At 38.5% G+C, this 12,587-nt stretch overlaps 2 protein-coding genes and 3 non-coding genes across 6 annotated transcripts; 1 reads left to right on the top strand and 4 right to left on the bottom strand.

Moving 5' to 3' along the window:
• Positions 1-6,344: 6,344 nt before the first annotated feature.
• Positions 6,345-8,537, bottom strand: rps11 (ribosomal protein S11). Its single transcript, XM_026164442.2, has 5 exons — positions 8,212-8,537; positions 7,594-7,734; positions 7,292-7,367; positions 6,850-6,979; positions 6,345-6,567 (listed from the first exon to the last, which is right to left on the bottom strand). The coding sequence occupies exons 1-5, from the start codon at positions 8,224-8,226 to the stop codon at positions 6,444-6,446; spliced, it is 486 nt and encodes a 161-aa protein (XP_026020227.1). The 5' UTR covers positions 8,227-8,537; the 3' UTR covers positions 6,345-6,443.
• On the bottom strand, positions 6,688-6,772 carry LOC113021579 (small nucleolar RNA SNORD35). Its single transcript, XR_003272312.1, has one exon. It is a non-coding gene; the product is annotated as a small nucleolar RNA SNORD35 (small nucleolar RNA).
• Positions 7,081-7,164, bottom strand: LOC113021580 (small nucleolar RNA SNORD35). Its single transcript, XR_003272313.1, has one exon. It is a non-coding gene; the product is annotated as a small nucleolar RNA SNORD35 (small nucleolar RNA).
• LOC113021578 (small nucleolar RNA SNORD35) lies at positions 7,444-7,527 on the bottom strand. The gene has a single exon (XR_003272311.1). It is a non-coding gene; the product is annotated as a small nucleolar RNA SNORD35 (small nucleolar RNA).
• Positions 8,504-11,839, top strand: LOC113020454 (apoptosis regulator BAX). Of its 2 annotated transcripts, XM_026164441.2 has the most exons (6): positions 8,504-8,588; positions 9,226-9,274; positions 9,788-9,946; positions 10,076-10,211; positions 10,320-10,424; positions 10,508-11,839. In XM_026164441.2, the coding sequence occupies exons 1-6, from the start codon at positions 8,558-8,560 to the stop codon at positions 10,604-10,606; spliced, it is 579 nt and encodes a 192-aa protein (XP_026020226.1). In that variant the 5' UTR covers positions 8,504-8,557; the 3' UTR covers positions 10,607-11,839. The 2 variants fall into 2 exon arrangements, with proteins under 2 accessions (XP_026020226.1, XP_080156319.1); XM_080300193.1 differs by lacking the exon at positions 8,504-8,588 and having other exon boundaries at positions 9,156-9,274.
• The last annotated feature ends 748 nt before the right edge of the window (positions 11,840-12,587 follow it).

The raw sequence follows: 12,587 nt of genomic DNA, 5'->3' as shown, positions 1-12,587 counted from the left end.
GTACACATTCAGACTGAAGTAATGAAAGTCTAATTAAGTTGGGCAGAGCCCAGTGAAAAATGGGCCACTGTGACCATGTCTGTCTGAGATGTGGGAACTGAGGTCACACATGAAGAGGAGGGTTTTTTTCTCATGATAAATGACCAAGTGAAAATGAAAATAGTGAAGCACAAAAATAAAGAGGACAACAACAACAAAAAAGATCTTCACAATACTGTGGTTTGGTTAAGTAGGTTGCGCGAACAGAATTTTTAAAATGCAACTAACTGTGGTTACCCAAGGCCACATAGCTATGGTCTGTGAACACTTTCTGAGCTAGATGGCAAGCAAGTGGAATTTCTTCTGTCTATTGTGAAATTAGACTTTAGACTGATGAGACGAGACAAAGAGCAAATTAAATGCCACTGTGGATTTTACATTACATTGTTATAATTCTATTTCCTACAGTGTATGAGGGGCACTGACAGCTGATTTATTAAAAATAATAATAATAAAATAAGATTGCGCTCTAAAAACAGTGGCTGTGAAAGTCAAAACAATCTGTGCTTTAATCACAGACACCACAGTAGTTTGCTGCAATACGAGATAAGAAATAAGATCCACCAGAGGAGGCAGGATGGGGAGATCGATTACTCTGAGGTTTCCCATGATTCTGACTCTCTCCGGGGAGACCGAGCTCCTGCTCCAGCGCTGCGTGGGTCTCTTAACTGTCATTATCACCAATGGGAGCCACAATAGGTCAGGGAGATGAGATAACATTGTGAGCAGTGGAGCAGCAGGTGAGAGGCTCAACAGGGCATGATTAGGTATCCGGGTCCCAGGGTGTAGCATTGCCTGGGGCCTCGGGGGCCTCGGCCCCACCATCTGCCAGGGTGAATTCTTCTCACTGCACAGGAACTGCTCAATAATAGCACAAACTGTTGCTGAGGGGCGTTCCTTTGAGTTTCTCCTGTTACACTTCATAGGGAGAAGTGTTACACTTTACAGTGCAGGTCTTTATTTACCTTCTCAAAACACGAACTCAAAGAATTCAACAAAACAAAAGACTAAAACTTCTGGTATTTCTGTAGTAATTCTGTTATTTATGTAGTTTGTATTCATTAGCAATAGATGCCTGTTCGAGTACAAATGAATATACATTCCATGAGGACACAAATCACCTGGTTTATCTGAAAATAGCACATGTTTAATATGTAATCCAGATTCTGCCTGATCAGGGCTCCAGTGTGAGGCCATCACTCAGCAGGAGCACACCCCGGGGCTGCTCTGATGACAGCCATGCTGGATGGTTCACACATGACCCAAAATTGCTGCTGCACACAACACCCTGTCCTGTGACCCGCCAGCACCAGCCGCCCTTTTGATCTGATGACATGGTGTAAAATTGGAGATGCCCACCGCAGTCACACATGCCAAACATGCAGTTTGTATGACAGGCAGGCATGGACGCCGAGAATATTGAATTAGTAGATGTCGTGTAAATCTGCAGTGTAGCTGCATGGCTCTCGACTTACCAGACAGACCAGGTGAGCAGTTATCAATCAGCGTTTTGTAACAGATACTCTTTGAAGTGTTCGAATTTTGCCCTTCAGCGAACGTTCACTCACATGCAAACAGGAATCATAAGGTTAATAAAAGCATGTTTTTACAAAAGCACCCACAAACTGATGAGTCTGCAAGTGAAGAGCAGCAGCCACATCTGCTAGATCACTTAAAATCAGTTAAGAAGCTCAAGGTGCTGCTGTAGATAACGGACACTGATAACTGTGACCAGAACCTTTAACCTTAAAGACATAGATCTTGACATGCCTATTAGCCACCATATCCACTTTCACTGGCTTTAACTGAAGGCCATCCAAACCCATATTTAATATATATGACTGCAGTGTGCAGCCTGACCACATGGCACTTTGTTTGTGGCCGAGAATCGTGTCATAATAATACGCCTTTGGACCCTTTTTGTCCGTTCAAAAATATAATGGAATGGCCAGATGTGGAGGGTGACCCCATGTTGACCTGTAGTGGAGTCTATAGTGTTTGTGTTGTGCACCCTAGCAGGCCGCCACAGGGAAGTGGTGGGTTTAATGGTTCTGTATTATATTGCAGTAGAAGAAAAAAGTCTGTAGCAATATAATACATTTATCCCTCATAGGGTAGACTTAAATTTAGAGGTGATTTTTTGAGATTCAGGAAACAAGCTTACCTTTGTGTTGAGCAGTCTGTTATTTTGTCTGTAGTACAGACCACAGAGTGAAAGACTTTATCTGTTAAAGCCCAGGCTACTCTGTATTACACAAAACAGTCTCTGCATCTGCTCAGTCCATCAGGTCTGATGCCGTTAACAGCCTCCAAACAGCCCATGATCAGGCTCCAGCTTCGGTGACTTTGCAACCTCCTGCTGGCTCACCAGAAGGGCTCTGTTTTGATTGTTTGATTACCCTCACTGGGATGACCCTTAAAGTTAACATCCCTACCATTAGGTACACAAGTAAGCATGGCTGCAAGCATGCTCCATGACTCTGGGTAAACATGTTGGCAGACTGGAGGAATGTGAAGTGACCTGGCTGTGTGTCCACTGTCATGGCCAGAAAATATATAGATAACAATGTTTAAAGAGTACTATTGAACAGAAGAACATGTTGCAATACTGCTGTTTGCAGATATTAGCGTGCTGAGACCCCTTTTATATGAGTGTGCTAAAAAAAAATACATTTGTTTCATATGCACAGAGGGCCCGAGTAAGCCACCAGTGATGGATGCTCTACTAAATTCCACTCTACACAGAATCTATCTTCACTTTTTGTGATGCCTCCAAATGGAAACTTGAAATTAGTTTAGCAGAAGCGTGACTGGTTTCTCCATCTCAAAGCTGAGCCCTGAATTGCAGGGCTTGTGTTTCAAGAAGTGAGGATGAAAATGCAAATCAATACAGGTTTTTTTTTGTTGCTGTTTTTGAATTCAGCAATCAGACTTGCGTGGAAGAAAATACACAGAACAATGGCACAAAGAAATGTATGTCTGCATCTTGTGCGTCATAAGTTTTGAAAACTCTTTAGCTTAAATGATTAGCACAGTTTATCTTAGCTTTCTGGATCTATGCACAACAACAGCAACATCGCCAGGCTTATCTACCCGTACATATCCATCACAGTTTTGACAGTCAGTTTTGGTTTATTATGGTTGCTCAGACTTCTTAAGGGATCAGACCTCTGCCCTCAGACAAACACTCCTTGGGAGCATGCTTGCACTCATGTGGGCTGGGGGTCCTTCAGGGCCATCATGCTCCCTGGGGTGTCTGCTTGTGAGAGAGCCTGTTATTCCGAGAACATCCTGCAAGCCCTCCCACCCTCCCGTAGTGTCGGCAATGAAGGAGAGAAAGAGCTGGGAAAGCCCCGGTACAGAGGACAATTTGTGGTTTGAAGCTGGGACACTGCTGTTTAGGTAAACACTGCAGCATGGGTGGAGAGCTACATTATTATTATTACAGCAAAAACAAAAGTAAAAACTGTAATTGAGGGAAATATTTGTTTTTCCATAGCAAAGCTTCAGAAGAACAGCTGCTCAGTCTGCTAATCATTAAATGACAGGACTACTTACATGGCTGAGCTCACATTAACCACTTTCTCCTTTTCACATCATCACCATATGTCCCACAATCACTAGAGCACTGAGAAAAAAGCATGTACTGTTAATAGTGACTCCTCTGTCACGGCACTCAGCTAGCAGACGGTAAAGGGGGTGGGGGGGCTGACTGATTCCCACACAGAAGAGCTGTCAGCTTCTCAAGCAGAAATAAGGACAAATGCAAATGAATCAGCTGAGAAGCACACTTGTTGTGTATTTCTCTGAATCTCAGACACACTGAGCATCTTTGGGCCTTAACAGTACAAAATAATGAGGTCATATTGTGGCTGCAGCATTATGCAAGTGTCATTTTCCATATCCAAGAGATATGATTTGAAAAAAATCAATGTAATGTATTTTATTCATTATCATTATTAATTCATGCATTAATTTTACATTTAATTACATTGTGGTTTGTTTTGATTTGTTTGTTTGTTTTTTAAGTATAACTAATACCATTATGTTTAATTGTACATACATACAGATTAAATTCAAACTGAATTTCTGTTATTGCTGCTGCCCACCTGCAGTACCTTAATGGCCCAACAGGAGGCCCTGAATCACACCTTTGGAATCACTGAAATAGACATTAATGTTATTCAACAGTAATCCAATATTATTTTATATATTATTATATAACTCTTCTTTCTGTGAGAGATGAAAATGCATATTTTATGCATATTCATAATTCATTTGTACTTTTCTTTGTTTTATTTTTTTTACCACTGTTGCCACTTTTACTTTGTTGTTTAGTTATTGTATTGTACTATTTTGTGAGATCAATAAAGTATATTCTATCTATTGTTTTCTTATTATTATTATATTTTATTATTAAAAATTCTATTAACATAATTTTTATTTACAAAGCAAGTATTGTCATTTGTTTCATGAATGATTGCAATCGGACAAAATCTGGTGGCTAATCCATTTACCACATATGTTAGATTCAAGAGTAAATAGATTCAAACAGCTATCTGTTGCCCCCTGCTGGTGATAATAGGGAGATTGGTTAGGAACAGGTTGATGCATTTTGATTGCTTAAAAAATAATTATGAATACATGCTACAGCATGACCCAGTGTTTGAGTGAGACACTATGTGGGTTTTTTGTTTTTTGTGCACAAAACTAATTGTTTTTTTAGACTCTCAAGACTCTCAAGTGGAAAAGTGAGGTTGAAGAGGTCCATTTGCATCTTCCATCTCATTGGTCCAGTAGTCATTTCATAATCTCTTTTGTGCTTTTAGTGCCATGTCTAGCAACTGCATGGATTTAATGCTTTTTACAGGCTAATTAAAAAACATACTTATTAAGCTAAATGTTCCATCATTGCCAAGCTGCTTTAACTAGTCTTCAGTTAGGAAATAACTCTCTTTCAGCCTTAGGACACCCAAGTTATTGAAGGTAGAATTATTTACAATTTATCACTAAAAGCATTTGTAGGCTACTAGAAACACCTGCCAGCTGCAGTAATGTACCTTGTAGGGACAATCTATGGGATTTATTTTATTAAAACAGTAGAGCAGCCACCCTGAGAAAGACCAATAAAGCTGGTAAGTGAACTAAAGCACTGAATATAAAAATATAGATTCAACTTTATCTACTCAACTTCAAAAGCCTCACCTTGTTTGCATTATTTTGTCTACTAGTTTTGAGAAAAACAATGTACACTCTCTTTCATTTCTAAGGTTTAATTTATGAAGATGTAAAACATGTTTTCTGTAGCAGGGCTTACATGACCTCAAACTATAGTCCAGATGAACTACAAAACATATTACACCATGCGATTAATAATCTGACAACAATTTGAATCAAAATTCAAAAATTTCAATTCAAAATTCAAAAAAAATGTGTGTGAAAATCAAGTCCACCCTTATTGCTTACACGGGAAACAATAGGGAAAGCAGCAAGTGTGAGAACATCTATAAAAGAAAATGAAAGAACTTCTATTTTATATCCCTCTCTTGGCAGTTTGCTGCAGCATTCAGGTGTTAAAATAATGTTGAGGAGATAAATTGTTAACAATTTGGGAGCAATTGTTCCTCGGACTTGGGAACAATGCTCTTTAAATCTTGTAGAGCCAAACGTGAAGCCATCTGTTTGACCAATAAAGCCTGGTTCAAACCTGGTCATGCAACAGTATAATGATTCCAAGCACAGCAACAAACTTACAATAGTTGAAAAAGACAAGAATCAAGATGTTGTATTAGCAAAGTCCACACAATTAAAATGCTGTGCAGAGAAACCCTCACTAATGCAGTAAGAAAGTGAGCCCAAACTCATACCCAATAAAAAGACTGATAGTCTTTGTATGCAGTCACTACAGTTCATTGTGCTGTTTTTAAAGGTGAACAGTTTAGAAACACGCTGTTGAATCTTGATGTATTTTAACTCACTGCTTCTGCATTTTTCTTTTGTTTTTGTTCACTCACAGTATGTTATTTGTTGCTGCTCATCCAGGCTTGTATTTAAATAATTCTAGAACCAGAACTTTTGTGCCCTGATAAATTTTAGAATTGAAAGAGAGTGTACCTTATCATGACTGCAATTCCAGATTTTATAGACTTTTAGACCAGGAAGCAGAGTACCCAAAATTAAAATACTTAATTTTCATACAAGTACTTCATAAATGCATCAATAATATTGTTACAGTGACCATTAATACATAGAGTGCCGTCTCTTTATTATGCTCAAACTACTGGAAATAAATCCACACAAAAATGTTTTATATTTCAGTCTGCTCCGGAAAATTTAACCAAGATTTTCTTTATTTCAAAATGAGACAAATTAGCCGACGGCAGACATCTTGTTCAAAGTCACATCTAAAACTTCTGGAACTGCTTCTTGGCTCCAGCGGCCTTTGTCACTTTGAGGACGTTAAATCTCACTGTCTTGCTGAGGGGTCGGCACTCCCCGACAGTCACAATGTCTCCAACTGTGACGTCTCTGCGGAAGACAAAACAAACAAAGGAAAAAAAAAAAAAAAAAAAAACAGTGCAAAGGGGAATTTAATATGGGTATGCATGTCCAAAAATAAGTTGACAGAAAATGTTGTCATACTGAAGCAAAGCTGCATCAGTTTTTGCCAAAGGCAGTGTCGTCAGAGCTTCCTGAGCTTGGAAGACCATCGTGAGAAAAAACATCATATGCAGCAAAATAAGAGGCTTTGAAGGAACACAGTTATTAATTAAAGGGTTATTTAACAAAACATAATGTGAGGTGCTATACCTAAAGCAAGGTGACAGATGGACCGAGAGGTTCTTGTGCCTCTTCTCAAAGCGGTTGTACTTGCGGATGTAATGCAGGTAGTCACGTCTGATGACAATGGTCCTCTGCATCTTCATTTTGGTCACCACACCTTCAGACAGACAATGGACAGCATTTTGTGTTATACCACTTTCTCTAGTCATAAAATGGCACTGGATAGATTTAGAAAACTGCTCTTAGAACTTTTGTCACTAGACTACATCAGTGTTGCCATTAGGCATTGTCGTCAGAACCCAAAGGGCTTGGAAGACCATCGTGAGATAAGCATCATTTGCAGGACAGTGACAAAAAAGGAAGACATGTGGTTTCTAGTAAATTACACTGTTCTGGTTTCATTTAAAATAAAGTTAAGTTTAGGACGTCTGTAAAAACACTTGTCTGTGCTACGAGACATTCAACTGACCAGAGAGAATACGGCCACGGATGGAAACATTTCCAGTGAAGGGGCATTTCTTGTCAATGTAGGTGCCTTCAATAGCCTGGAGAAAAAACAAACATGTTACTGTATATGAATAAGTGATAAGACTATCAAATCTAACATGAAATCATAATCACAAGTTTGCATCAGTGTTGCCAAAAGGCATTGTCGTCAGAACCTTGCAGGCTTGGAAGACCATCGTGAGAAAAACATCATCTGCAGCTTACAACCAAATAGTTTTAAATGTATTTAAACGTTTGAAAAATGCCTTGAAATGATTCATTTACCTCTCTTGGTGTTTTGAAGCCCAGCCCAACACTCTTGTGGTAGCGAGGAAGCTTTTCCTTGGTCTCCTTGCCACCATCTGTGATCAGAACACGCTTTTTGTTCTGGAAGATGGTAGGCTGCTTCTGATAGGATCTCTCGGTCTGGTCAGAAATACAGATCAGCGAGTTAAAGCTTTGAAATAGAAATCACATCACCTTCACCACGCATTTCTCTCACACGCCGCCGCTCGTTAGTCGACTTAAGACTTACTTCCTCTCACTAAACCTATGTTCACTTTTGGTTAATATGACATGCAGCCTAACAAGTTACAGAAGACGTGCCTAAAAGCTAAGACTTAACACGCACATCATGCAAAGAGTAGAAGCCGTATTAATAGGGAATGGTAAGTAATAGCACGCTAAGCTAACCAGGCTACCATTCCGGCTACTTGAGCGCTGCACGAGGGAGTACAGAGGAGCAAAAAATGTTGACTATAAGCGCGTAAATGTAGTTTGAAGTGACTCAGGAACAAATATAAGAACACTATAATGGCATATACTTAATTCTAGATGAGTAAAATGTTTATTAAAGTGTAAATATGTCGATTTAAAGTCACCACGCCGTTTTGCCGAACATACTTGTGCATCCGCCATCTTTGCCAGCCGAGTCGTAAAGAGGCCTGTGTATGCGCGCGACGGACGGAAGACACCGAGGTACGGGAAATGACGTTCATTTAGGCGAGGCTAAAAAAAGATTTAACAGACTTTTTTGGACTAAAATTACAGAGTTATCGTACCACTTTACGTGCGGTAGGGGGCATTATAGTTTTTCCCTATTTCTGTTGCTTATAGTTCTATTTGTATATTTGTAAATTAAACTAGAGGGTGAAAAAGTGAGGGTGGCAAGTGCCGCCCACTGGTACGAACAAATAACTGTTATCACGTGATTGCACGGGAACCAGAAACGACCCAAACAGAAAAGAAGATGGCATCACACCCAGGAGGAGGCGATCAAGGTAGTAGCAGCTATCGTCAACAAATAAAATACATATATTTCGACTCTGACAGTGTCGGTGGGAGTCCGATAGACACAGATAATGTGGCGCTTTAACAGTTAACATTTAGTTTGCCGCTTTATTGCTTGCTAAGTGTATCGTTAACATGGATAGGGCTTAGCTTAGCAAAAGTAGCTAAACGTTAGCTTTTCGTTAGCACTGCGTTGTGTAGATGTTCGCGTTACAAAGAGTAAGCAAACGCGTTTGACCGAAAGCGAAACGTACACATTTGGAAACGGCATCCTTTTGACATTAAAAAAAATGGCAAATTTCCTCAGTTACGACAGTGTTGAACGCGAATTAACTTAAATTAATACTATCAACTAAATAACTAACACCAGATTTGATGTATTGCCTTTGTATATGTTACGGACAAACAGGTGTCTAGAGTTGAGTTGAACAGGAGATATAAATAATTTACAAAAACAATAGTTTTAAAAACGTGTTTAAACTAATTGTTACGAAAAAAATACCTACGATGAAACTGAGAATTGACGTATAATTTTTCTGTCATCTAAAGTGATCTCATAATAATTTGGCGCAATGCTTATTTATCAGCATTTGAGTCATCTAATGAGTGTCTACCTTTGTCTTTCAGGGAATTCCGGAGATCAGATACTGGAAGTCGGAACTATTTTGTTACAGGAGTGAGTACACACTACACTCTTGGGTAGCAGTTATATGTGGAATATATCATTTTTGTGAAGGAAATCAACTTGATATAAGGGGTTAGGTGTAAGGAGTTTGAGTGCCTTTTGTTGACTTGTTTCAGAAGGAAGAGCTGATCACCTACCAATTGCAAGGCTATTTGTTTGATCTTCTAGGTTGCATGTCAACATAAATAGTGAATCTCATGTTGACCTTGGCACATCCGTCAGAGTGCTAGTGTCCTAACGTTGGGTTAAAAGTGCTTTGGCACAGAGAAAATATGTATCATATGTGAACGAGGTTTGTTGTAAGAAAACACATTCAACGCTCAAAGAGAGTAGTAAAGTGCTATATATAAGTAACAGTCCATTTTGAAAGTGCTAATGTGCCAAGGTCCAATGATGACAACCAGCTTAGGTAACCAGGTCATCTTAACCCCTTCACTTTGGTTTCTTGCTGTTGAACTAGAGAAAGTGTAAGATGGCTTACTGTTGTGTATTTGTGCTGTATAGTTTCATCTATGAGCGAGTTCAGAGGCAAGGAGATGGCAATAAGGCAGTGACGAGAGAACAGCTTGGTGGAAGCCAGCTGACTGACCCAAAACATAAGAAGCTTGCTCAGTGCCTGCAGCAGATTGGAGACGAGCTGGATGGAAATGTAGAGCTCCAAAGGTTGGTAACTTGTTTGTGTGCCTCTTCAGGCAACTTTAAAGGCGTGGAGTATTATGATATGCAAGTTTGTTCAACTATAACTGTAATAACTTAATTATTTGCTTACCATTATTCAATCTTTTTCCCTAGAATGATAAATGACTCTTCGCTTTGTCCCACAAGAGAGGTTTTTATGAGAGTGGCCTATGAGATCTTTTCAGATGGAATATTTAACTGGGGCAGGGTGGTTGCACTGTTCTACTTTGCATGCCGACTCGTTATCAAAGTACGTGAAACTGCTATGTTTGGTATTTTAAAATTAATAAATAACAAAAGTAAGGCATGTATTATTGAATTAAAAAAATCTAAAGATCTTCTCTTTACACCTTTACAGGCTCTTGTAACTCAGATTCCGGATATTATCAGAACCATTATCAGTTGGACCATAGACTATCTCCGGGAACATGTGATCAACTGGATCAGGGAGCAAGGTGGCTGGGTAAGGAGCAAACTAATAAACCTAATTTATTAGCAATAATCTATGTGTCCATATTAAATTTCCTGTCTTTTCGGCATTTTTAGGAGGGTATTCGCTCCTACTTTGGCACACCAACATGGCAGACGGTCGGAGTTTTCTTGGCAGGAGTCCTTACCACTGTTCTTGTCATTCGCAAGATGTGAGGGGCAGCATGAAGAGCAGAGAGGAGAAAGACAGCAAGAATTACAATTGAGGGAAATGGCACAGGAGGAAGAAGAATGCAGAAAGAAATACACTCAACAGGAAGAACTTATCTCGAATTAATTGTTCTTCATTTCTGCCTCTTATTCATATGTAAGAATTGGGAGTTGGACTAATAGCGCTGTTGCACTCAAGATGCCTATGCCACTGGGGAAGCGAGCTGTGCAGGATTACGTGCACAAAATTGAAGGATGGGGAGAGGTTGTCAAGACTTGAACAAGGAATGCATTTTAATTAATTTATTTTTTACTTGGTACACAAGTCACTGCATTCTGTTTTCTACCTTAAATGATATTATGAGAAATGTTTTGATCAAATTAAGAGTTTCCCTTGTTTTGTTTAGTTTTTTGCTATTTTTTTTCACAGAAATTGCCTTTCTGCTCTTCCCACTCTCTCCATCCTTTACATCATTGTCTGTATGCTAGCCAATCCACATTCTCATGTATTTGTGAGTGTTCACTGGTGTAAATCTGTAATGTTCTGCTGGCACTGAATGTGTAAGGTGGTCATATTCGATGGAGTTAAAGAGATATTTTTGCGGAAATATTTAGAAAACGGTATATACTAAGAGAACTCTGATAAAAGTTTGGGTTTAATTAACCCCCAGTTCATTTCTCTTCTTCCAGTAGGTGCAGCACCCAATTCTTCTAGTTATGTTTACGTTTAACATGAATCATCAGATGGTTAAAAAACAGTCAGATAATCTCTCTGAAAGGATAGTAAAAGAACTGCAATCTTGTGTAATATACAATCATATGGTGTTTGGGGGCATTTTGACCAGCATTCTGACCTTAACGTGACACTCAATAATTCTGTTACTTCTCGGTGTTCTTTTGGTCTACTGAAGGTTTGACGCTTCAGACACAGAAAGCAATGGATTGCTCACAGATTCTTACCTCACTTTACACATATTCAAAGTACTGTATTTTGTACGTGAGTTATTCAAACTGCGACTTTGTCTAAACAGCAAAAGTCTTTTTATACGTTCTTCTTGTTTGTCAGTGCCTTGGTGGTTTTTGTTTTCTTTTTTAACTCTGAAATCATTTTGATATTCTCAAGTTTTCACCTTTTCTATATCATATTTGTAAGAGTAAAATTTCCTTCAAGTCTCCCTTGAAATCTTTTTGCAGTGACTTTGTATGCTGTAATATTAAAAATAAATCTTTTAACTATTATCTGTAGCTGTGCTTTAATCACACACAGAATGTTGACTATACTAAAAAGGCTTACAGCAGTATGATCTCATAAAATATGGCTCAGACTTTTTGCCATCAGTCACACCCCCTACTTTTTCTTACGTCAGTAAATCAGCATACCAGCTATTCCTGTTTTCCTGTTCCTAGAAAATGCATATGTTGCTGGAAATGTAGAGACAAATAGAAACTTAGTCTCCCGAGAGGTGTTTGAACTTGTATAGATCAACACAAACAATGTGCTAGTTAGATTATACATTAGTGTCAATTTTTAATGCAAAGTAAGACGCCAGGAAGCACACTGATATTATTTAATGTCCAAGTTAAGACATCAACCTTTTCATTTTTATAAACATAACCCAAGGCTTAGTAATCCAAAGTATAGCCTTCAGATAATTTTGGAGAAATGGTGGATTATCAAACTGGTAAATAATCTTTAGATATTAATAATGTCTTCTCTGGCATTAGCCTTGCTCTGCACCAAAGTTTCTGATAAATATGTCATAGTCATCAGTCACCAGACTAAGGCCTTTCTTTTATCATTATTATTATTATTAATTAAAGGATATTGGATATAACCTTAAAAGGCTGAAAAGTAAAATGAGACCAACTTTATCCTAATAGGAAACCATTATATTTATTATAGTAATAGTAATAATATAATTAGTAACTATATAGCTGTAACTTCTAAATCATGTGAACTATCAATTTATAAGTATTACAAACTTGT

Source organism: Astatotilapia calliptera, chromosome 4, assembly GCF_964374335.1.
Source record: "Astatotilapia calliptera chromosome 4, fAstCal68.1, whole genome shotgun sequence".
Classification (NCBI taxonomy): Eukaryota; Metazoa; Chordata; class Actinopteri; order Cichliformes; family Cichlidae; genus Astatotilapia; species Astatotilapia calliptera.
This window is presented reverse-complemented; position numbering and strand designations above follow the sequence as displayed.